General features: G+C 38.2%; 1 protein-coding gene across 2 annotated transcripts in view; it reads left to right on the top strand.

The window, feature by feature from the left end:
- Window positions 1-27148, top strand: part of LOC122795591 (sialin-like) — a 711524-nt gene that overhangs the window by 177014 nt on the left and 507362 nt on the right. For both annotated transcript variants that reach the window (XM_044063849.1, XM_044063858.1), the window contains 2 exons: window positions 15847-16080; window positions 18225-18312. In XM_044063849.1, the coding sequence (XP_043919784.1) occupies window positions 15847-16080; window positions 18225-18312 (322 nt within the window). The remainder of the gene's footprint in view (window positions 1-15846; window positions 16081-18224; window positions 18313-27148) is intronic.

Here is a 27148-nt window from a genome sequence, read left to right as displayed (position 1 = left end):
AAAAGGTGAACTGGTCATTGGTCACTCAAACCGACCCCACCCACAGCCAGCCCTAAGGCTTCTCAGTTTGCTCACATTGTTAGTTAATCCCAGGTTGTCAGCATTGCAGATGGATGCACTGCTTCTGCATCTATAGGCCAGCTAGAATTTGATGTTATTTTACAGGAAAATAAACTAGTTTCATGTGGGTCTACAGCCTTTTCACATATGATATGCAGAATAGACACACAGAAACAAGAGGCTTGTGATAGGATATGGCTGCAAGAAGTTCTATATTTTGAAAAAGTGCTGTTGCAGGCAGACTGTAAGTCCTTACAGAGCATATTTACAAAACATTGCAAATGTGTCACCAGTACTGCAATGAATGTCTAGTCTGCAAAACTATAACTTTAGGGTGAGTTATTAGATTGGAAAAGACAAGCATACAGCATATATTCTAAGCCCTATTTACTTACCACAGCAATGAGTAGACCTTCTTGGAGATAAACTGGAAGTTAACTGGGCTATATCACAGTTACCCATGACAGCAAAGAAATTTGAAAAGTTTCAGAAAAGTATTAAAACATATTAAGTGCATACACCTACAGATCTAACAGGGAAAGGATGGCAAGAACAGACATTTTCACTACGAAAAGAAATTCAGCCTTCCTTTCCCAAGTGCCATAAATTTAAGGTTTGTAAATTGTTAGTAGTATTAACCTCACCAATATCCTGCATAAAACATTCATTACTTTACCCCCCCATTTTGCATACTCTGGTGATTCTATGTGAGTCGCATTTTATCCCAAATCTTATTCTGCATTCTTCTAATTATCCTTCCTAGCCAGGTGACTATTTGCTTATTTACCTGAATTACTTGCATTTGATTGTTTTACAGTAAATTGAAATCTGCCTCACGACACATCCCATATTTAACTGTATTTCTACTCTGACTGAAAAAGACCTTTCATTAGCTTCAGTCAGACATATCAACCACTGTTCTCCCATCTTCTTTCTTTCCATATACCCGGCCCCACAGCTTAATCATATCTTCCTACAACTGTGATACTTGCCATCAAAACCACCACATTTGCAGGTTGTTTCCCCATTTTTCCTACACCTGCAATGGTATCTGATTTAAAATATTCCTGTTTAACTTGACTGAAGTCATTCATCACCTATGCAGAAGTCTATTCTGTATCTTCTATATTGAGCACAATTCTGTAACTGAGCATCCCTTCCCAACCTCTGTTCTGTATTTAGTCCTTCTACTATACCAAGCTCTCTTATTCACAACATTTTCTCAGTCATACTATTCCTTCTCGGCTCTTCCTTGTCCTTAAGTCCATATAGATTCATAGATTCTTCATATCCTTCCATTACCTCCACCAAACCATGACTCTTTTATCATAGGTTCATAGGTAAGTACCAGGCTTGCTGTCCTTGCGGGACATTTTAAGTCTTGCCAGTTTCCTGGTTTTTGTGCTTGAATTAACCTATCCTATTCAGTTAGAGATTGGCCTTACCCATCCCGTGGTTGATAATTATATATTACCCATAAAGACAGTAATTGGGATCATACCTTAGATAATTCAAGGGGGGACGCATGAATGGGATAAAACATTTATGAGCTACATCTGTCCATTAGTACTATGGGGGCAGTCCTGGGGTAAATTCTCTGTTTCCCATCCATAGAACCAAGTTGCACTTGAATATGGACAGGGATAAACTTTAAAATGTGGATGGGGAGTCTGTTACAGAGCAGCAATATCCTCTGCGAGATATACCTGTCCCTCCAAATCATTCTGTAGATGTTGCCAAAGAGGTTTAGATCCCTAGACCAAGCATTTCTGATGCAGTTTGGCTTGCCGATGTGCAATAAATCCATCAGCATTGGGTGAGAAGATGCCTTGTATACCAGACACGTCATCTCTTAGTAGTCTGTAGGATACATAGTATAGTGACAGGCCTTTGAACTGGTCCATGTAGGATATATTGTTTAGGCCTTGCATCCTTTTACTAAGGTACTTCTGTAGACATTCAAGTTGTTGCATGCGTCTGGACAGATACTTGCCAAAGAGAGCATTGTACTCAATGATTAGCCTAATGTGGACTGAGTAAAGGGGACAGTGACATCATTATATCTAGACACAATTCCTTTGTTTATAAGCTGTGCAATATAGAAGGACTTTCTTAGAACAATGGACACATGTTGGTCAAAAGTTAGGTCAGTGTCCACATAAGTTCCCAAATCCTGAACAACTGGGTCAAGTCTTAGGATCATGCTGCTCCTTTTGTATTACCCTTAACATGGTATCTTAACATCACCTAACACTTTTAATCCTTCATACCCAAACCATATATCTCTCAACGTTTCAGTGTTTCAATGCAGTGTTTAGGCTACGGACCTCAGCAGAGGTCATTGCAAACTAACCTCCACTGGGATATAGTCCAATGTACTTTATCAGCAAAAATGTATTGGTTTTGTATTTTAAAGTATTTGTGGTTTCTGCTGATCTGATATTAATCGGTAGCCTATTCCATGTGATATATGCTCTAATTTGAGTCTTTCTTCCCATTTTGGAGCAACCTTCCTGTTGTTGTTAAACCTGACATTAAGAGCAGCAGCCAATGTGCCATGATGGGCGTATTTGTATACCCAAGTCATATTATACCTATAGAGACAATAACAGATGGAGAACAGCTTTGGTGCCTGTAAGCTGTCTTTATAACTTAAAACTAAACTAAATGAATAATTTTCATATACCCCCTCTGAACTATATCATGGGTAGTTATATCCTGCGTAGTTTAAGATTTGGCAATACTATTATATAGAGGCAGCATGACTCTGGAGGTCCTTTAGTAGTGCATAGAATTCTACTGATTATACTAAAGCCTTTCCTAGCTTGATGAACTGCATATTCTTTAAATGCTAGTTTCCTTGAAGCTATAACTGCAAGTTCAATAAATGTAGTACACTTTGAGATGGGCCCACTGGCAATGGCATAGGGATATTCCATGTTGTGTTTACCTACATGCTAAATCTTGCATTTGTTGGACTTAAATGTAACTTGACTCTGTAAGACCCATTTATGAAGTTCATCTGGATGCCCATGGAAGTGATACTGACCTTTTTTGACACAGTACATGCTACTGTAGTGTTGTCAACAAACGTTTACATCACCCAACAAACAATTGAAAGGTAGCCATAAACCTCTACATGATAGTTAAGGACCAAGGACTGATCCCTGTTTTCCTCCTAAATATATCAGATTCATACAAAGTAGTGTTTGCAGTCTTAGCTAGTGAACTCCTACCAGTTAATCAGTTTAAAAACCAGCTTATTATGGAAGTGTTAATATTCTTTAATTCCATTGACTTAATTATGGAATTATGTGGGACCAAATCAAAGGCGTTTGTTAGATCAAAATATATAATGTCAATTGAAAAAGCTTTGTTCACCGCTTCAAACACCTCTGTATAGAATGATATTAGATTAGTCATACAGGATTGTCCCTTAGCAAGTCTGTGTTGGTAGATGTCCATGCTGGATAAACTTACATTCTCAACATATCCGAGAAATATATTTCAAAGGACTTACACTGTAAATGTGTTAGATTAATAGGTATAACTCTCTGCCTTGTCAGTACTACCTTTTTATAGGTAGCTATCATGTAGACACATTTTCACGCAGATGGAACACAACCCTTTATGCATGTTTGTTGAAACAGGAAAAGTAAAATAAGAAATACAACAACTTTATATTCCATAGGAAATAATCACACTCTAGAACATATAGTCACATTCTAGAACAGCATCTTCATTATTTTATTTAATGCATTATCTACCCAGCTATCCTCAATTATTGGGGCTCTACCTTCTATCTGGGTTTGAATATCAGATGCTGGATGATCCTAGATATTAATATAATCTGAAAACTTCTTGGCTAACTAATCTGTAGCCTCATTGGCTACTGACAGCAGCCTCCCTTCTCCCTTCAGTATAATACTAGCACAATTCATTTTCCTATATTTCTGACTTGTCTGAACATTTTATGAATGTCTAAATACAGGATTCAAATCATTTGCATTGCAAAATATGTTGTTCTGTTAACATTTTAAGTGGTTCATTGTAATGTTAATGACTGTATCTGCTGTCTACAGACCCCATACATGTATTTCTTGCTGCAAAAAAATGTTATATTAACTTTGGAACTGACTTAGAGCAATATTTAAAATTCTCTGCTGTCTAGTGCACCCTCACTCAGTAATTCAGGATTTCCTTGTTAGTCCAGGGGAGTTTAGAGGTAAGGCAGCACCAAGCCGTAACACCCAGATACACGTATACATGTAAATAAATGTATTTACACACACACATACACACACATGCACACACACGCACATATACACAGTTGCCAAAGCGAGAGCACATGCACACACCTACAAACCTGCTCTACACATCCTTTAATGTACCCTCTGCTACCACCACCAAGGCAGACACCACACACACACACACACACACACACACACACACACACACACACACACACACACACACACACACACACACACACACACACACACTCACACGCATTCACCCAAGACCACTCATACCTCTGCACACATACAAATACACCCACTAACATAGCTAGAGAGGGGTAAAGAGGGGCAGCCATCCTCAACGCAAAGTGTTAGGGGGTGAGACTGGCAGTTGCCGTTCGATCTTCAGTGCATTATGGGCATTTAAATATTGATATTGTATTTGTGGTCTGAAATGAAGTTATTTAGTGCAGCATGTATGGCTTAAACTGTTGCTACTGCTTGCTACAAATTTAACAAGCGACGTGTTACAGTTTAAAAGGAACATTTTTTTTTTTTTTATTAGAAAGTCCTGTTCCAGGACTTCAGAATTAAAGCACTTTAGCAACCAGTTTGTGGACTATAGTAGCTAGTTGTTACAAATGTAGCAAACAGTTGCTGAAGTTTTACAGGAGAGAAGAGTTTTTTTCCCCTCTCAGTGCTCTGTGGACTGTTGCAGTTGCTTGCCACCACAAATGTTAACAATCAGTTGCTATACCTTAAAATGGCAGAAGCATTTTTTCCCCCCAAGTTCCGGACCAGAAGTGAAGACCTTTACTGTAGCAGTTGCTAGGGCAGAGGAGGTCTATATTATAACATTGAATTTTATAAACATTGAATGTTATAATATCAAACCCGTAATGTCAAACGCTGAAAACAACGAAGGTGCAGGACACCGAATTCTTTCTCAGGGAAAGAATTTGGTGGGCTGTTGCTGTGACTTCGCTGTTTTCAGCGTTCAATATGTTGGAATGTTATGGGTCGGGTTCAGGTAAGTGTCCGATTGTGTGTAGGTTAGGGCTAGGGGGCAGGTTAGGTGAGTTAGGGTTAGGGAGCGCGTCAGGTAAGTTAGGGTTAGAGGGCAGGTTAGGTGAGTTAGGGTTAGAGCACGGGTCAGGTAAGTGTGCGATTGTGTGTAGGTTAGGGTTAGGAGGTGGGTTAGGTGAGTTAGGGTTAGGGCGCGGGTCAGATAAGTGTGCGGTTATGTGTGGGTTAGGGGCAGGTTAGGTGACTTAGGGTTAGGGCGCGGGTGAGGTGAATGTGCGATAGTGATGGACCTTAGCCTTAGGGTTGGGTAAGGTAAGTGGATAGCTAGTAGTGCATGTAAAGTTTAGTTTAGGTTTAGGTGTAGGATTTTAAGTGTATGTGTGTGGATTGCTGCTTTTTGTGTGTGTTTGTGTTGTGTGTATGTTTCTCGGAATAGTGATTTTTTTTCCCTGGGAAAAAATTTGCTACTCTGACTGTTGGATGTTTTCAGATTTCAATGTTTGGGGTTCGATATTATAACATTCGATGTTTAAGAACTTCGATGTTATAATATAGACCCGGGCAGATGGGAACTTTTTTTTCTGTTCCTCAGCTTACAGTGGGGGCACCAGAATGTGGACAGCAATTGGTACCAGAATAGCTAGCTACACTACTGCATACATCTACCACTGTCAATTCTCTGGAGAATCTTGAACTTAACTTTTATGTTGCCTCTGTGTTGACAACAGTGGTGGACTACAGCTTTTCAGCTGTGTTCATTAACATGGCCAGCCATGCTAACGTTTGCTGCCAAGCAATTCTTTGAATCACTGCTACATAAATGTATTATTGCAAGTATTCCTGGGAGAGAGCACATTGCTTATTAGCATAAGTTGCTCTCCCAGAATCCCTCATTAGCATGCAGCATGGCTAAAGAAATGGCCCACTGCAATGATTCTTCAGACCGTGTAGAATTATTGTGGTAAGTCTATCTCTGAATCACTACTACTTATATGCTGCCATCCAATGCTTATTAAAGGGGTACACCCTTTCCTGTAGTCTTAAGTCATTTAACCTAAACATTGCTCAAGTGCCAAACTTTAATAATGTACACCTGGGGAGTTCAATTTTGTTGCTATTGTTATGTGATGCTACAATGGGGGTAAGTTCATTTTCCCTTTGGGTTAACCATTTCTGATTCACATACAGGCTATCCCAGTGTTATACCCAAAGATGTGCAACATCATGATGGGCTGTCTCTGAGCTCACCACAATGCTAATGAGACATTCTGGAGAAGTGGCTTTTGCTAACTTCCATGTGCTCTCCCTCATGGAAATGCCTGTAGTGAGGTATTTATACAGCCAAAAATTGCTAGCCTGTGGAATTTAGCTCGGCTGACTGTGTTAATAAACACAGCCAAATGTTTGTGTTCAGCCATTACCATCAGTGGGTGAAATTGGGGAAGAGATGAGTGAGTACAAGGAATTTAGCGGACAGTTGGTGGTGGTGGTGTTGCGGTGTGCATGTGTGTTGCATGCAGAGGGATGAGTAGTTTCAGAAGTGTGTGTGTGTGTGTGTGTGTGTGTGTGTGTGTGTGTGTGTGTGTGTGTGTGTGTGTTTGTGTATACATGGGTGAGGATGCCCATAACTGGAATCAGGCAGGTGGGGGGATGTGTGTGAATGAATCTATGAATTTGTGTGTAGGTGGGAGGATCATTACTCTAAAATCCTCTAGTTCAACAAGCAAATCCTGAAATATTGGGGGAGGGGGGTACTAGACACCAGGGCTATGTAAAAGTTAACGTAATAACAGTTTTGCAGCAGGAGAGGCCTATGGGGGGGGGGGCTATTGACACCAGGGATGTAAAATTAGGCCATGACACACTTTCAACCTTGTTCCTTTGGCATACAGCACAAGTTATGTTAGTCCTCTATGCCACTACTATACATCAGTGATCCTCTTAATATGTTAGTTAAGTCACTGAAAAAAAAAACAAGTTAAAGTTAAGGGTGGGGAAAGTGGATTTGTGAACCACAAATCCGTGGCAAAGAAAGCAGCTTGTCATAGCAGAGCCTTACCTGCTATATTCACTGAAGCGAATTTGTAGTGCAGTGCGTAGGTTTTCACTATAAGAACTATGAAGCACAATTTATTTATTTATTTGTTTGTCATTTGTTTACCAGGAAAGTCCGACTGGGTCATGAGGTACCCATTTTCAGGGGAAGCCTGGGAAGAAACACTCCAGATACATATGGCTAACAGAATGAAAAACTAGAAAGACATAATAAAGTCATAACATTCAAGCACAAAATTCAATAAAACTACATATTAGTTTGCCAGAATAAAAACTCAACAGACATAATAAAGCCATATTGTTCAAGCATAAATTATATGGAAAGCCTGATAATAGGAAGATGCAGCATTATTTACATAACAGATGATTAGCATAATGATTATTAAGCTAAGTTGAAGTATTCTTTTATAGAGGTTTTGAAGGAGTGCAGGTTAGTACCAGTTTTGATAGTTAAAGGAAGCGCCATAGTTTTGCCACAGAGCAGGAGTAAAGACTTAGGCTTGGGGTTTTGTTAGGTCTGTAAGTTGTGAGGAAATGTTTGTCCTCAAATCTGAGATGTTTACTTGGGATATAAAAGTTGATTAATGGGCTAAGAGCAGGACAAGCTAGTGGGTTGTGGATGATTTTGTATACTGTAGTAAGTTGTATGTACTTGAGGTGGAGGGGGAGTTCAAGCCATGTTAGGGAATGTAGGGATTTACAGTGATGAGTTAGAAGGGTTGCATTTGTGGCAAATTTGGCAATTTTGGTATAGCAGCTCTCTATTTTTTTCTTAGGGACATCTGTAAGTTGGTTAGAATTGGGGCACCATATAACAGTTAGGGCAAGAAGTAGGTTTTGGCCAGAGTAATTTTGGTACTGCTGTGAGGATCTTTTTATTCCTGTATAACATGCCTAGTTTTTTTATATGTTTTTTTTTCTATCGTTTTATATGTCTAGGTCAAATTTGAGATTACTGTCAATTTTGACAGTTTTGTATGCTGAACCAATTCAATTTCGGTACAGTGGGCTGAAAAGATCTTGAAGTTTGTATTGCTGGAGTTATGGGGTTTGTGGTGAAGAGAAGGAGCTTTGTGTTTTTTGGGAGGGGGTTCAGTAGGAGTTCAATATTGGAGAGTCATGTTTCTATGGAAGAGAAAGCTTGTTGTGTTATGTGTTGTAGGTGAGTTAATATGTCTGATACGCAGATGGCAGTGGAATCAGCTGCATATGGGATTAGAGTGCCTTCGCAGGAGGATGTATGTAAGTTATTGATGAAGACATTGAATAATAATGGGCCAAGGATGGGTCCTTGAGGTACACCTGTGGGGGTGATGTGATATGGGGAGTTAGAGCCCTGCCATTTTACTGTTTGCTGCTTGTCAACATGTAGCTGGAAAACCCCTGAAGTGAGGAGGAGGATAGACTAATGCTGGAAAGTTCTTTAAGGAGTTTGGGGTGAGATACCATATCAAATGCTTTTGACAAATCTAGCCATACTGCACATACTAGTTTGCCAGTGTCACGGTCTCTGTTGACCGAATCCATGAAAGATAATAAGGCTGTTGAGGTAATGTTTGCAGGTCTAAAGCCATGCTGAGTGTAGGAAAGTAGGCTGTTGTGTGTACAATGGCGGAAAAGTTGTAGGTCACACATTTTTCTAGAATATTAGAGAGGGGAGACAAGATTGCAATAGGACGAAAGTTTGTGCTGTTAGGGGAGTTACCTCCCTAATGTAAAGGGATAATGTGTGATCTTTTCTATAGGTTAGGTGCGTGTGATTCAGATATGGATCTATTAATTAAGATTAACTAATCTCTTGCATTATTGACTGAGTGTAATGGTTCTTGAGTTACAAGAGACGAGGCCTGTGTAAAAAGCAGTATTAGGACCATTCTGTAAAATTAGGAACAGTTGAATTGGATGGCTATGTATCTGCATAGGTTGAGGGGGGTGGTGGTGAAGACTTTGACATAAAGCTGGGAGGAACACTAGATGGCACCAGGGAAAAGTTTTAAATTATTACTTCACTTAAAAGGCTATTAGAGCAACTGTTCTTATGTCATGATGCATTTTCTGAACAATAACAAGAATGTAACTCTGTTTGGTATTACTGACTGTAAGGATCTGTGATTTATAAGGGAGGAGGACAAAACTAAAAAGATACATCAGGACGTTCTATCACTTCAGGGACAAGTAAGACATATGTCAGTGTGTGTGATTTATTGGAAGGTGGTTTTGTTTGTTTTCTGTGTGCTAGACAGTAGTTGGATAGCAGCTTTACCTTATGAAATGTTTACATTGCATGGTGTTTTGATTCTTCTTGTGACATGCAATCTACCTTTTATACATTGGTCTTTGTGTGCTATTATTGTCTCAAGTGTTACAGTTAAGCAGCCAGTCTTCTTGTTAGCTATGAAGCTGCCATTTTCTATATTTGCATAGTGCTTTCATTTCCTCACTTTGCTGTCTATTCTTCTTCTGCTCCTGCTTACTTGCTAAGTTGTGATTTTTCTTTTACTTAAGAAGTGAATGACCTGTGTCTTACCTTCATTTACTATGACATACATTCATAGATATGCTCTGATTTAACGTAAAATGCCCTGATTATATCTTATTATTTAGCAATGTAAGCCTTTGATCGTGGTTGCAGTGGAGCCACATAAATCAGTTCACTATCCCAGGTGACAAAACATACACACATAAATGAATAATTAACATTTTTTTCTTACGATTATTGTTCTAGATTCTGCCATGTGCTACAAGTAGCCCTTATTTCCCAACTTGATTCCTTCTCCTAATGCTCTTCTGTACTATCTTTGTTCTCTTCTTGATACCCTCCCTGCTCTGTGTCTGCTGTACCTCCCAGCCCTTACTTTGCACTTCTTTTAGGGTCTGTATTTTGAAATAACTGCCACCCCAATATTCCTATATAGCTACATTGTCCTTTTTTTCCTTTTATCATTTGTCTGTTCCTCACACCTTTGTCCATACCCCTCTGTACTCCATAACTGGCCCATTGCTGTAGCTTATTTACTCCCTCACTTTGTTCCCAATCTCCTAACTCATCCTTAAACACCTCCCCCAGCAGGGCATAATCCAGTGGTTTAAAACCTCACTGTTTTTTTTGTTTGTTTTGTTTTTACCCTTTCACCCTACCCTAAACCACATAATGTAAGATTACTGTTAGATAATGGTACCTTAAACTTAATATCTGTGATACCCCCTACATTGGCTATGACCGTATTCACAGTTGTAGTCATTCTGGTCTAATCCTGGCTCTGTTGGCTGAGCTTTTCATGGTCCATTATCTCATTCAGCTCCCTCTCCATCTCTTCTCTGGAGATGAGAATCTGCACCTCGCTGATTCAGATCCTCCACTAAGTTATTACTCTCTTTCATCGACCCAAATCTTTTATTGTCTCTTATACTCTCTGTCTTGTTGTGTCATGTGTGTTTTTAAGGTGAATTTGTTAGCATCCATTTCATGAGCACAGAATAAGTTAATAATGACCAGCATGATTGACAACCTGATCATAATCCCCTATAATACAGAGAAACACCTCCCCCCCACTTATGCACACATATACACACACACACACACACACACACACACACACACACACACACACACACACACACACACACACACACACACCAATGTATGTGGAGGTAGTAACATTTGTAGAATCAACATGTCAAACCAATAACGTCAAAACATGAATGTAAACACCTATCTAGACATTAGTCAAGGTTACTCCTGAGAACACGCTTTATTAAAACAAAGTGTTTTTTCCATGAGGGCAAGCCCCCCCCCTGCACCTCCCCCCTCCCCCCACTAAGTATGTATATATATATATATATATATATATATATATATATGTATATATATATATATATATATATATATATATATATATATATATACTAACTACAAGACTGGATGATTCCTGGGAAGGGGCATGTTCCCCTTTCCCCAGGAAAAATCCTTTATTGTACAACTGTTTGTATTGTCAACCATACACAAGTAGATCTTAGCCACGATCAACCAATCTAATCTAATGGTAACCATCTCTCTCTCTCTCTCTATATATATATATATATATATATATATATATATATATATATATATATACACACACACACACACACACACACACACACACACACACACACACACACACACACACACACACACTCACTCATAAATATATAGATACACACACACACACACACACACACACACACACACACACACACACACACACACACACACACACACACACACTCACTCATATAGATATATAGATACACACACACACACACACACACACACACACACACACACACACACACACACACACACACACACACACACACACACACACACACACACACGCATATGCATACATACATATATTCTTGTCTCATTTCCATACATAATTTTCTTTTTTCTTCCACTTTTGCTAATTTTATTTTACAGTTTATTTTATTATTTCTTCTCTTCTCTTCTGTCTACATCATTGGTGTTTTGTATGTTTCATATTCTCAAACAGGAACAGCTGCTGATGTCAAAGCAAGGGCCTTACAGAAAGCAAGTGACTGGATATTGCACCCTGGAAAGCAATGGGTCTACAAGGATGCAGGATCAACTCAGAGTATTATTATAATATTAAACAAATAACTAGTTAAAAACATCTGTGCATATTAAATACTTATCTTAAAGTATTAAGTTTACACTGCAGTCTGCATGTCTGACAAACATTGTGCCATAATTTCTAACAGAGGGCCTTTCCAGTCCATGGCTACTCATTGTCCTAAGTTTGCCACAGTCTTGCAGGTCCAGAGTTACTTAGTTCTGTTCTACCTATGGTGTCCAGCCTAGCCACAATGCAGACTCAGTTAGGAACATCTTTACTTATAGAACAAATAGGTAGCCTATTTGTCAAGGGGAGGACAGGAAAGGTGCACAGCAGAATGAGTAACACTCATTTTGGAGTACTGGCTACAGTTCTGCAGATATAAGCTCTGCAAGTACACAGGTTCACAGGAGTGCAGCAGTGGGACAGGGCCTGTATCAGAAACCAGATAACACAAACTTTATTTATATACAGTGTTAGACTCTTAAACAAGGTAGGTAGACAGGGACATGATCTAAAGTTTTAGGAGCATCACTCGGACCAGGAAAGTCTGAGTACCATCTTTAAAAAGTTCACATTTTGAAGAGAGATTGTGGTCAAGCAAGAGCAAATGTGAGGAAATATTTAATCACACTGACAGTGGTGACTGAATGTTGCAGCCTTCTTAAAGTGATGGTAAGTTCAAAAAGAGGGAAGGAATTCAGAAATGTATGAGAAAGTAATAATGCAATCCTTCTGAGGACCGACAAATAAAAATCTATTACTTAAAAAAAGTACAGAAATGTCATGTTGGTCCATTAACAGAAAACACGAAGACACTGGAACAGAGAAGTGATGTAATACCTTATACTGGAACAACGTAGGATTTGCAATTACTTGAGCTTTGGAGCTGGCTCGAGTCCTTCATCAGGAGTTATTAAGTTACTGATGTTAAATACATTGCTTAAATATCCACTTGTTCCTAGAAAGGGAAGTACATAATTTCCAATTGCCAAAAAAAAGAAATATTGAAAAATGCTAGTGTGGAAAAAAATGCAGTTCGGACTACAGAGACAGACACTGTGTGTGTGTGTGTGTGTGTGTGTGTGTGTGTGTGTGTGTGTGTGTGTGTGTGTGTGTGTGTGTGTGTGTGTGTGTGTGTGTGTGTGTGTGTTAATGTCAGGTTGAGAGAGCAAGAGAGACAGAGAGACAGATAGACTGAAACTGTAGAACATGGTCACAATGTGCTGTAAAAAAATCAACGTTTGGCATGGTCATTTGGCAGAGAAGATGACACTCAGAGAGATACTGCTCTGATATTTAATGAGGCAATAAATCTCAAAACAAGAGATGTGCATACCTCTCAAGTGTACCTCATTACAAGGAATGTACCTCATTTGGGGTCTTAAAAAGTTCATGTTCCTCAAAGTTCCTCAATGTTCCACATTGAAAGACTCTGTCACACATTCAGTGTTAGGAATTTTTTAAGTGAAATCCATTGTAAATAGAAATAAATCATATTAATTCATTAAAAGGTCTTCTTTGTAAGTAAAACCAGCATATTTTAACCATCCTATGACCTTCCTAGTTGAAGTTGTTGGTAAGTCATTAGTATGTGTTCCACATTTTGCCCATTTGTTCCACATTGTGAGAGCTAGTTTTCCTCATTTTGGACATGGAAGGTTGAGAGCTATGGAGATGTGTAGGGAGATTATTTAAATCCAGAGAAGAACATCAAGAAGTTATCATTTTTAAGTTGTTAGCCTGTCTAATAGAGCAATCTTTGTTAGACAAATGTTTTGGTTAACAATAAATATGAATTAACAATAATGTCCAGTTCACAATGATGAGAAATGCAGGGACTACCAAGAGAATAAAATACATGGTTACAGTTTATGGATGTTATATGCCGTTAATACACCACACAGGCTTTTGTTTAGCTAACAGAAAGAGAGAAAAAGAAAATTGTGTTGTTATGTCAGCCTAAGGTTCTGAAGAACAGCAGAACTGGATAAAGTTTTGTTATTCTGTTAAAACTGTCTAAACATTAAGGCCTTACTGGCTGCTAAGTGTATGGTTACTACTGCCATGACCAGAATTTTGTCTTATGTGAAAGTAGCTATTCTTTTGTCATGAATAAAACACAGGTGCTAAAACATAGACCCCAATAATCTTAACAGATAACTGTTAATATTCTAAAATAGTTATCAGTTTGCGTTCAGCGTAAATTCATCATAAACATGTATTACCAGATGAAAAAAAAAACATTTGTTGCTCTTCAATATACCTTATTTATGTCCATTGTTAGTTTCTCAAAAGGAAAAGTTAGGTACTATAGTCTCTCATAAAACCAATATCCAGGTTGATACCATTGTCTGTCAGACTGAACAATTAAATTAACTTAAACTCTATTGTTTTCTTTTAAATGTGTGCAGAAATGTCCTTTAAGAACCAAAATTGTAATATCTGATACAGAATAATCAGACTGAGGAAAGTGTGCTGACACTGGCTAGTCAGTCGTTTTATTTGTAAGTTTGTGGGTATTCATCCTAGCTCTGTGTAAATGGCATTTCTCTCCTGTGAAACCTGTCTCTGGACATTTCCTGCATTTGATTAGACAAACCACATTTTTGGAAATGCAAGTAAATGAACCCTGCACATTGCAAATGATGTTCTGTGAAATTATCATGTGACATGTTTTGTGTCTTGGATTGTTGCAGGGTTCTGTGTCATTCTTGATTATGTTCTGTTCAGTTCTAGTCTATGTGTGCTCCTGATAAGAATATTTTTTATTTGGATTTGGTGATTATTTAAATGACAGCTGTGGGAGTGCTTGAAACATATCTCACAGCTTGTCATTCTCACTGAACATTGGTTGGCAGTCCCTTACAATTTTGTACAGTTTTTTAATTTCTGAATGATACGTTGTCACTAGTGGATCCGTCACATGGTTCCCCTCTTTATAGTGAAGCAGCTATTCTCATGAGAGCCACGTAATTGGAGGAAGGGTGGGTCAGCCCATAGAATCTGGAGGCTGGCATGATCCCTACTATCCGAATCTCATCATGGGGGTGAATATATAAAGTTAATGGGCTTAATGGGCAGGAACAAATGGGCTGTAGAGTTCTTGTCTAGCCTGGGAATGTTCAACTCCCCCTTCCATGGAATGAATGGGCCAACTGGGTGTAGGTAAGGTTGCCACTGGGGCAGGGTCCTGCAGCGCTTGGAGATGGGGAAAAAGATTTGCCTTTGCTTAGATAAAATGAAAGTATTTCACTCAAGCATTAGTCATGAGGTGAAAAACAAGAATATTTTTCTGTTTTAAACCCTTTGCTTTCCCTGTCTTACTGTCTCTTGAAAATGGAGTGAGTGAATGTGTAAGAGGTGGAAGAAGAGCATTTCCAATACAGTATCACATATAATAAATTGCATAATTACTATTTTTCTGACTGCTTACAGCTTGTTTTGTTTCTTCCAATTATTTATTTCCATTAATCATTTCCTTGTCTATAGCCACAGATTTAACTGATTACTACATGTTATGTATATTTTCCTTCTATGGTCTCTTAAATTGTCATTTCTCCTTATCCATTTACTTTGCCATTTGAATCATGTTTTCACTGCACATTTCTCGGGAACGTTTTCTTCCAAACTGCATGGTAACTCTTTTGTGCATATGCCATGTGTACTCTGTGCAGAAGCTTTTCTCCCCAAGCCTCCACCAAAAGTGGCGCCTGCAAAGTAAACCTTCTTGGCTATCCAAAGCAAAGAAGTATAGAATAGGTATTCTGACTTTATTTTCTTTATTTTATTTTTCTTGTTCTTCAAAAGGACTATGCTTTAATGTTTTTATTGTCTTTTCATTGCAGGGAAAAGTGTATAACTGGGATGCTGACTCTCAGGGCTGGATTCTTGGTGCCTTCTTCTATGGCTACATTATCACTCAGGTTCCTGGAGGATATGTTGCTGGCAGAATAGGTGGCAAGTGGTTGTTTGGTCTCGGAGTGCTGGGTACCGCCATCTTTACACTGCTTACTCCATTGGCAGCAGATTTAGGCATCGGTTATGTTATCGCAGTTCGTGCACTGGAAGGCCTTGGAGAGGTAACATGGTTTCCTTGTTTCTTTGAAATCTGTGGGTAGCAGATACTTTTTGTGACTATAGAGTACTGAGTTTTCTTGAAAGGAATGCCAATAAAACTCATTTAAAATGATTCAGTAGTAGCAGAAGCAGAGCGTCCCCCTTCTTGTTCATTTTTCTTATTACTGTTATCACTGATCCTGGGTTTTTAGGTTTTTGGAAATTTTAACGGATTGAACAAGGAACGATATATTTAATTCTGGGCCCTAGCATGGACTGGTGGATTAAAAATACAACCTTAAATGAATTCAAACTAAGTGACAAAAAAAGAAAGATACTGAAACTAAAGAAACTTAGAAGAATAATGTAAAGTGCCCTACACAATGTTTCAGGAATTTGTTTTAGTAAATCCTGGTAAGTTAATGTAGTGATACAGCAAACTGGAATGGGTGGGACGTTAACATGAACACAGACACAGTTATTTCATTTATTTATGATTCATATTGAAAGTAAACTGGCAGTGGCAGCAGGGTATATGGAATCTTTATGGGAGAAGGTAGGAGACAGGATAAAACAGAAACAACATTAATAAATAAAGAACCAAGTACCTGGGGGTAAAAGTTGGTGCAACTGACAAGGGGACTAGGCAAGAAAGAAAGCAGAGATGGGACAATTGCTGCAAACCATTCTACTCAGTCAAACATGGGGATGACCTGTTAGACATCAACGAATAAAAGCATGAAGCAGAATTCTACATTTTCAAACTAATATGTTTTGCTACAATGACAACCAGAATATTATTTTTATCAGAAGTGTTTGTGAATTCTTCGACCCATTCAAGTGTAATAATCCTACAGTGGTCATCTGATTACATACACTATCAAAAAAGTTCTTATTCTGGTCAGCTATTGTAGTCTGGGTTTTTGGTTTTGGAACTGTAAAGAATGAACTACTTCAGTGGGAGAAACCATTTTTTCAAAAACTTATCTCTTGGCCAGTTCCTTTCTAGCTTAGGATGGCTCACAAAAAGCCTGGAAAAAGAAAACTATACATCATGCAGTGATGATAGAGATGCTTCCAACTTCAGTGATCACACACACTTTCCAGTTTTATAATGCATTTATGAGTTAAGTGACACTGTATCCCATGTTATAGGTGGATGCAGCCTTTTCTGTGTGCTTTTGTATATGTGTAGAGTATTTCTGTTCCACTGCATTTGTCAAATTACTTCTTTCATCCTATGCATAGGCTTTTATCTGATGATTGCAGACCCATACTTATATAACTCTATTCTCTGTGATTATTTTTATATCTACTCTTTAGTACATAACTGAGGGACCATAGTTATTATTATATGTAATTGTTTTCTTACTGCACACTCATGTCTGATCATTTTTATTTTGACTTTCACAGTACTATAACTTCATATATTTCAATGTTGTCCTAAAGAATAGTTGACTTTTCTGTGGATTTCCTGTTCTTGGTTATGTACTTAGAATAGAATGAATAAATAAATCTGCTACTGGAGAGCCACATGGTGCATGGACGTTACTTAATTTTAAACTCCTGCTTGATACTACATGATACGTACTTAGTTGTGCCTTTCTAATTGTTACTTACAGCACACATTACACTTTTAATATCATCCTTTCACTGGCATCATTGGGTTAGATTTTCTTCCTTCTGAAAGTAACCAGTGATATACAGAATAAAATACTGTTTTTATTTTTGTTGCGCAAAGATAGACAGATTGATTGATTGAGTCATGTATTTGGGAAAGCAATGAAAAAATATATTTTGAAAAAAAAGATGTTTCTGTCCTTAGATGTGACAGAAGCTAAAATCCTCACTGGCTGTGCATTGGGAACTGCTGATGGAAGAAGCAGTGGGAGAAATTCATTAACAGAATGATGGCTTCATTGATTTGCTTGTGCTGCGTTGGCTAGGAGCCAGGCAGAAACTAAGCAGACAAAACTTCTGTTGCATTTAAAGCAATAATGTCACTGCTGTTCTTAAACATCTACATCTACATTTTGTTTGTTCACATAATCACTCTTTAGTTGGGATATTAATTTAGTGAACAGAAAACAATGTCAATAACAACTTAATTTTCAAGGTGTACATTTTTAATATGTGTGATGTTAAATACTGCATGTTTTATTACTAGGGAGTAACCTTTCCGGCAATGCATGTAATGTGGGCGTCTTGGGCACCGCCACTGGAACGTAGCATACTGCTTACTATCTCATATGCAGGTGAGCTTTAAAACAAAAACTTTTATTTACTTTGCTACTGTACTGCAGCCATACAGCATAAGTGGATTGTTTAGCTATATATTACGACTTATGCTGTACTGATGAGGTCACTAAAAATGCTGATACATGCATATATACTGCTAGTGGGATTTAGTTTTATTAGCCTGAATAACCCATAAAGACTTAAAAAGTAAAAAGTCATGGGCATTCATAAGCCATGTAGCTGAAACACTGCATGTCCTTAAGGAATCATTTCTATATATCCCATGGGCCTCCACTACAGATTTATGGTATTACAGAGTAAAATCTCAAGTTTCACTGGGTTTATTCTTACAGTTTTTAATTAATGGCTTGTCTGTGTGACCTTTTTATCCTTTGCTTGCAAGTATGAAACAGGGTATTTTCAAGGCATACGCCCCTTGCATAGTTTTGTATCTTTTAGCCAGGCAAAACAAAGGAGTGTTTTCTAAGTATATCATGAGACCAAAAATAAGAAGAAAAAAAGCTGCGGATTGTTTCTAGATGTAACTAGAGAACACAAAAGAGCCCAGCTTGCTAACGTGCTATATTCTGTAGGAATGGGTCTGAATCTTGATACTTTTACAAACATAATAGATGGCTCAAAACAAGGCCAAAGCAATTGTGTCACTACTGGAAGCAAAAAATCCTTGTTAGAAGGTCTTAGCAGCCACCAAGCACTGTCAAACTGAATTAATTAAATAGCTAACTAATGCATTTGAGGCTTTACAATATGCTCGAGGTATCTTCAGTATATTTTGCCTTTTCTGAGGTGTACTGCTGGTTCTTCTTTGCACTAAAATTTTATATAATGCATCATGGGAAATAACAACTATATTGCTCTGATGCCACTGGTGAATTTTTCTGGAACTGCTTTTTGGTGTAACAGCACTCATATCCTCCTAACACCTAGTCAGTGTTTGGTCTGTATTTTTTTTCTTTTTTTTATTGCACTTTTAAAACAGAAAGCATCTTAAAGCATACATTCACAATTGTACACTTACTCTGTACACCACAGAATGTGGTGCCTCCAGTGCATGCTGCATTTCTTTTCTATGTATGTCTGTTTTAAGCACAAAGCTTAAAATGGAAGTATTTCATAAATTATTACTTCTCTTTCCATGACATCATGGAAAACTTCATTGAATTCACCCTTGGCAATTTAAAAGGAGGGAGTATGTGCTGGTGTGTTCATAGACTTTAATGGACACACCACTGCACATGCATGAGGCCCCATTTATTAAAGTTAATGGCCACACTCCCACCCTAGCTCTTGAGTGAAATCAGCGATAGATTCGGTAGAATTATGTGGGTAGCAACTTAATAAAAGTTTCTAAAGCTTTTTGTTAAGAAACTGCCCTAATAATTTTAGTCAGATAGGATGGGAAGTACATTGCATCACCTAAGTTACAAAGTGCTGCTATGTACATTAAAACCACAGCTGTAAGATTTAAATACAAGCACTAGTTTAAAAGGTTCTGTATGAAGAACACATTGTCAGGAAGCAGTGTACCTGCAAAAAGCATGACGACTGGTGGCTATTAAAGTCTGTCACTGTTAATTTCATTAGTGTCATACAGTGTCTAAAGCAGCCATTGCTTAATTTGGCCCAAAGACAGCCAAAAGATAAGTTCTGGTTACTGTGTCTCTCATAAATAGAAAGGTGTTACATAAAACTTTTTATGAGGTTGCCTACCTGATTAACAAAAATAAATGAGCTGGGCCTCTGAAACTGCATACCTTGGTGAGTATGTAGTAGGCAGCAAACAGACAATGACAATTCATCAAATGTAGGGGCATATTTAGATCCTATCTCTGAAACAAAATTTGTTTGGCTATAGTCATGACTGCTAGTCTCCAAAAGGGTCATATACAATCTGTGGCATACATCAGTGTCTATATCTGCCACATAGCACAGAACGGGTCTATATTACATTATCGAAGTTTCAGAACTTCGAACACCATATGGTCGACACCATATGATCGAAGTACTGAAACTTCGAAAACATAAAAAAAAATAAAAAACAAAAAAAAATCAAAAGTAACTGCTGTAAGAAGGGGGCAAGCCCCCCTGCACCCCCCACACCCCTGGTACTTAAATATACCAACTCTGAGATCGCACTTTAACAGAGTTAAGCACAGGAAAGGGAAGGTTTCCCTTCCCTACACTGTAGCGCGATCACGGAGTTGGTATATTTAAGTAGCAGGGGGTGTGGGAGGTGCATGGAGGCTTTCCCCTCTATTTACAGCAGTTGGTTTTGTTTTATTTGTTTTTTTTATATTTTTTTTCACATTTTCAAAGTTTCAGTACTTCGATCATATGGTGTTGACCATATGGTGTTCGAAGTTCTGAAACTTCGACAATGTGATATAGACCCCACAGAACACACCAACTCCTGCTGTTTTTGTAGGTAAAATTACACATTACATCACCTGTAGTTTTCCATCCATAGGATAAATCATTATCCCTTTACACATTATCCTAGATACTACACACCTGTTATCATTTAAATACATTAGCTCACCCCTTACATCAACACAGTGTTATATTGTTCAGTAAACAGCATACAAGGGTAGTATTTGTGAAAAACTTAGTAAGACTAAAACCATTACCTGATCACTTACCTTTCTTCACTACTTGTATATTGTGCATACTTTTGGCTTTCTTTCGGTGAGCAACTCTGCAGGTTGTTATATTGCAGAGAGTATTTTTACTTTTAATTTCTCTTTCAGAACTTATGGATCAGTAAAATGTGAATGTTTATTTGTAAATGCAATAGTAATCTTAAAAGATTTGTTATGCCATGAGCCAATAGTGAATAAGCAAGTTTCGCAAGCTAAACATACTAGGAAAGGAACTTTCCCTTGTAGACACTGCAAGGCATGCACCTTTGTGAGTGGTTTTAGTTATTTTATACATCCGTCCACTAATAAGAGATATGTGTTTGATTTTTATGCTGATTGTCATACAGAGAATGTGATATATCTGGTGCAGTGCAGACTTTGTCCCAGTTTTTATGTGGAAAAAACAAATCGCAAGTTAAAAACAAATTTTAAATCATTTATCTTCTATTAGGCTTAAGGATGAACGTAATGCCTTGTACCAATATGTTAAAAATTTTCGAGATCATACTTTTTCATTTATGGTGTTGGATATAGTCCATATGGGAAAGGGGGTGATATTGTTAATAACACAGAATATATTGAATTAAAATGGATTATACAATTGGCTGCTGATACTTTTCCAGGATTAAATAACTCTGTTCCTTTAAAATCAGCCTTGAAAAGAAGGCGGGTTAAATGTAAGCCGTGAATGTAACCAGTGATTTGCTGTTTTTAATTGTTTAATTAATTTTAAAACATATGTAAGATGTTTTAGGGATTGTGTATGTTTTCTGAGGAAGGGTTTTCACCCAAAAGTGCTAACATTTTATAATAAAACATTTATTGGCCAGTTTGGACTCAGCTTATTTGTTTTGCTGCTGTTTTATATTCATCTTTTTGTGCGACTCATTTATTTTTGTAATTTCATTCAGTTTATATAAAGCCACAACTTTTGTTGAACAAGTTTGCTACTCTTTATAGCCTGTCCCTTCTTTAATCACTTCTTATAGCACAAACTGATCTAAGCAGCTCATCAAATTCTTAGTCTTTGGCCTGATTCTTTAGCTCATTAACATAAGCATCTGTATTGTACTGTACTGACCATGTTACTTGAAAAGAAAAAAATGGTGAATAAATGGCGAGTTACTTCTAGGTTCATAATAATCCTTTAACTTCTCTAACTGATGCTGCTTTGCTTTTTTCCTCTTCAAGATAGGCAACAATAGTAACTATCATCAAGGCTTTTTCCCCATTGACACAAATAAATATGGCATACTGTACCTTTTCATATTTCTTGGACATACCCCACATATTGAAGGACAAATCACATTTCTAGATGCAACTCTTCCAGTTTTCTAATAAGATGCTTTGTAGTAAGAGACTTCCTGGTGGTTGCAGCTGGACCATTGCTTTAATTGCAAATAATACATCTCTACTTCTAAATTCATAAACTATCAACATTTTATTTCTTCATTGTTAAACATGTTCTTGTCTTTATTTCTAGCAAGAAGTAATATCTGGATTTTTACTGGAATGCCCATAAACCACAAAGTTGGTGTGTATCTGTAACTCGTCTTTATGTGGTTCGGTGTTTCTAGAAAGTATGACATATGTCGTGAAAGTTCTGAAGCTAAGCATTTGCGTATCACACTTGTCCAATATACAATTAATGCATACAGTGCTGAACCCCTACCTACTGTCACTGTATTCACTGCTTATTCATGTATGTATGAAAATCAATATGCATTTTGCAGCAAAGTAAAAATACCATATTATGTACAAATACATTATAAACAGAGAAAGGGACATTGTGTTTGATACAGAGTTATCTTTATATTGGATCTATGCAGTCAGTATTATGTAGTTCGAGTTTCATATGAAACACCAAACATTAGCATAACTCCACCACAGTTCTAATTCCATTTTAATGTAAGGTATAAGACACCTGAGTCAATTGTTTCTTTTATTTTGCTTACATTAAAAGCCATTGCTGTATCTTGATTCTTGATAGTTTTGGAGGGTGTTCAGGTTTTACTTTGTGCCAGCTTAAGTAATATCAGCAGGAACATAGTATGTAATGTGAGTATTCCATAAAGTATGAGTGTTATATACAAGTGTGTGGTAAAGTTGTTATTTATACAGGTATAATATTCAGCATACTTCTGTCATTAGCTTTAAAGAATCTTGATTTATTTTTTGACAGAAAAAGTCTCAAAAATATTTTCTTCAGGAAAAAAGTGTGAAACGATTTCATACAGAAAACATATAACCATCTGAGGTGCTTATAGACAATAAAGTTATAATATACTACAGAGAAGCCTGCATAAGCTCAATGTCTGTTATTTTTACAGAAGCAGGGGTGGGCCTCAAAGATACTTTAGGTGGAAGATGGTAGGAAGTGCACCAAACTAAATGAATAAAATAAGCCCAGAGTTAATTATATGATTATTTGTTTGCTGTCTTTTCCCCCAGTAACTGCTGCACACCAGCCTCCTTTTATCCAGTTGACTCATTCATTCCCTCATTGTCAAGGGCAAGAACTGCCATGAGTGGCCTCATTTAGAAATTAAAGGTAGTTTAAGAGTTTTTCAGTTTTTACAGCCCTAGAAAACCTGCAGATTTTGTGACACAAGGGAAGGGGACATGCAGTGGGTTGTCTGCATTGATTGTTCTTTAATTTCCACAAGGGGATTGCTAGCAAGCAATTCAACCCACCATCCTTCAGGGCACTTCTAGAGTAAGTGCACCAGCACACTGTGCTCCCTGATTATGTAAAACTGTCCCCAACCCTCCCCAAGGTAGCAACAAACAGACAAAACTTTACTATTCCTCTCCTTCCCTGCACAGTCTTTCCAGTGCTGGAGTTATACATGAACCCTGATCACCTAGGTCACAGGGAGAGCTCTAGACTTCTGTGTCATGAGGCCAGGCTAAAGTTAATAATATAGTGATATCTGTAAGCAACTGCTGGAAGTAAGATAAATGATTTACCGATGACTAAATAAGTCTGCAGATATGTGTCAAATACATCAGAGATTCATAGGTTCATAGGTGTTTAGTATGGTAACAACCACAAGGGCCTTTTTAAGCCAAGCTATGCATCCCAAATCTCTGGCAAGTTCTGACATCCTTGATAAGTGTAAGCATGGGCCCGGGAGATGAACCATTTACAGGTTACCTGTGTCCATTAGAGACATAGGTGCGAAACCAGTGATACATTTCTGTTTTTTCCATCCAATTGTCAGAGTTGCACTTGAATTGGGTTAGAGAGGAATTCTGCTTCACATGGATGGGGAGCCTGTTCCATAGACGGGATAGTCTCTGTGATACATACCTATCTCTCCAGCAGGTCCTATTTATATCACAGGCAAGGTTTAAGTCTTTAGAATGGGTAATTCAGTTCTGTTTGTTTTGTGGATATGTAGGAGGTCCATCAGAGTGGGGTCTGACAATACCCTGTATGCCAGGCATAGATCTCCCTCAAAACTCTGTAACAGACAAAATACAGTGATATGGCCTTGAGGCAGTCTGCATAGGGCATTTTACTTACGCCCTGTATTCTTTTAGTGAGGAACCTCTGTGGACATTCCAATTGTTGCATATGCCTGATTAGGTACATACCAAAGGGGGCATTGTACTCAATGTTAGGTCTGATGAATGCCGAATACAGTGGAACAATGACTTCCTTGGACTTAGATGCCATACCATTGTTTATAAGTTGTGCAACATAGAATGATTTCCTCACCACGGGTCTATATTATAGTTGCGAAACCGCAGTTATGTGAATGCAAAAGCATTGACACATATTGAGCAAACTGCGAAAACACCGAATGTCCTGAAGCGCGAAATGCAAAATGTCAAATTGTCATAATTGGCCCTTCTCCGATATAGCTCCTTAAGGTAAGTATGCAATAGTTACGGACCTTAGAGTTAGGGTGCGGTTTAAGGTAAGTGCATACATAGTAATATATGTAATCTTTAGTTTAAGGTTAGAAGTAGGGTTTTGTTAAGTGTATGTATGTGGATTATTTATTTTGTTTGGGTAGGTAGTATGTAGCAGGCAGTGGGGTTGGCCAACTATGCCGATTCGACATTTTGGATTTTGTGCTTCAGGACATTTGGTGTTTTTGCGGTTCGCTCAATATGTGTCGATGTTTTCATATTCGCGTAACTGCGGTTTCATGGTTATAATATAGACCCTCTCACCACTGTAGGCATGTGATGGTCAAAGGCTAGATGACTATCTGTGTGTGTCCCTAAGTCCCTGACTACTGGGTCTACTCTAAGGGGTGTGTTGTCAATATGATAGTTACCAGGGATAGATGACTTCCCAAAGGATACTATTATGCATTTCTTGGCATTTAGTTTTAGTCCATGGCTCTGATACCAGTTGTTTGTCTGTGTCAGCCCCTCCTGGAGAACATTTGTGTCATTGTGAGATTCAATGACAGTTCCTAATTTGCAATCATCTGCAAATTTAGTCAGCCAGAGACCACTTACATTGATCTTGACTTCTAAAAAGTAAATGCCAAAAAGGAGTGGTCCAAGGACTGATCACTGAGGGACTCCACTTGTGACTGGCCTCTTTGCAGAGGTGGACTCCCCAATTCTAACCTCTTGGGTCCTGTTTGTGAGTCATTTGGCTATCCACCAGGTGACACATGGGTTGTACCTAACCAATTGAGTTTGTCAGCAATGCCCAAGTGAGGTATTGTGTCAGATGTCTTGGCCAGGTCAAGGTAGGCAGTGTGAACGATTTTACCCTCATCCATTGCTTTGGTGACCTTCTCAAAGAAGTCTACCAGGTTGAGTAGGCATGATCTGCCCTTGACAAAACCAAACTGGGTTGGGTCCAGTGTCTGGAGGTTTACTGTACCTCTAGTGATCATCTCCATGATAATTCTTTCTATGGCTTTACATATAAGACTAGTGAGGCTTATGGGTCTGTAGTTTCCAGGGTCTGTAGGTGACCCACCTTTGTGCAGAAGGATGACTGTTGCCTTTTTGCATTCATGAGGCACATAGCCTGTTTGGAGGCTACAGTTAAAGAGAAATTCCAGAGACCCTGATAGGTCATGTTTCATGCTATTTAGAAGGCATCTTGGGATATTGTCTGGGCCCACTGATGCAGTGTTCTTGGTCTTAGAGAGAGCGTTAAGGACCTGTTCACTAGTGATAACAGGGGGAGTTATATTTGATAATATTTCCTGAGGGAAGGTTGAGGGGGAGAGAGGGATAAAGTTGGAGTGAATTTATCAGCCAGGAGGTTTGCTATATCTTCTGGCTCATTATAGGTGGGACCATTTACAATGAACTCTGCACACAATTGTGTATTGCTTTTGAGGATGCTGACATAGCTAAAGAATGCTTTGTGGCTGTCCTTGGCCTGGGCCGGCCTAACTTACCTCAAATTTGGCTTTGGTAGACTTTATTTGTCCTCTGAGTTGTTCATTTAGTTGGAAGACAGTGCTTTTATCCTGCCGGGTGCTGCACCTCCTAATTTTTGCTATGATTTTCTTCCTGCTGTTATACAGCTTATTGTTTTGTGATTCTACCAGTGTGACTTATTTTCTGAGTAAGTTCTGTATGTCTTCCTGGTGGGTGCAACTGCCTCTCTGCAGCTATTAACATGCTTGTACAGGGTTTCCATGAACAGTTCTGCATAGGCAGAAGTGTTCTCAGGGTTTATGGGGGCTTGAAATTTTGCCAGGTTCTCACTTAATAGCAGGAGGTTAGCCTTAGAATAGTTCCTGAATATTCCAGGTTTAGCTGGGGTCCAGATTTTATTTTTACTTCAAAGGAGACCATTTTTGTGGTCTTACCTTACCAGGGAAGGGATTACAGTAGGGGGTGTGCAGCAGTCTCCCATATTAGTAAGGACCAGATCCAGTATGGTTGCACCCCATCTTGGTGTATTGGCTATCTGGTCCAGTGAGTTTGCGTTTACAAAATCCAGAAATCTCTTTGCATATACATTTGGTGTCATATAGGATTCCCATTTAATAGTGGGGTAATTAAAGTCACCCATGAATATGGTATTAGATGGTTAATGTTTCTAATAAGTTTAAATATATGGTATGGGTTTCCTGAGTCATACTTATAGTTTGCAAGGAAGTGGTATTGAATTTTACCTATGGTGATTTGAACATGGAGCAGCTCAAGTGCATTGTCATCTTAGTAAAAATATAAAGAGATATTTAAGTAATGAAAATTA

Source organism: Protopterus annectens, chromosome 1.part0, assembly GCF_019279795.1.
Source record: "Protopterus annectens isolate FY-2018-M chromosome 1.part0, PAN1.0, whole genome shotgun sequence".
NCBI classification, from domain to species: domain Eukaryota; kingdom Metazoa; phylum Chordata; order Ceratodontiformes; family Protopteridae; genus Protopterus; species Protopterus annectens.
The sequence above is the reverse complement of the archived record's forward strand: the minus strand, read 5'-3'. Positions and strand labels throughout refer to the sequence as shown.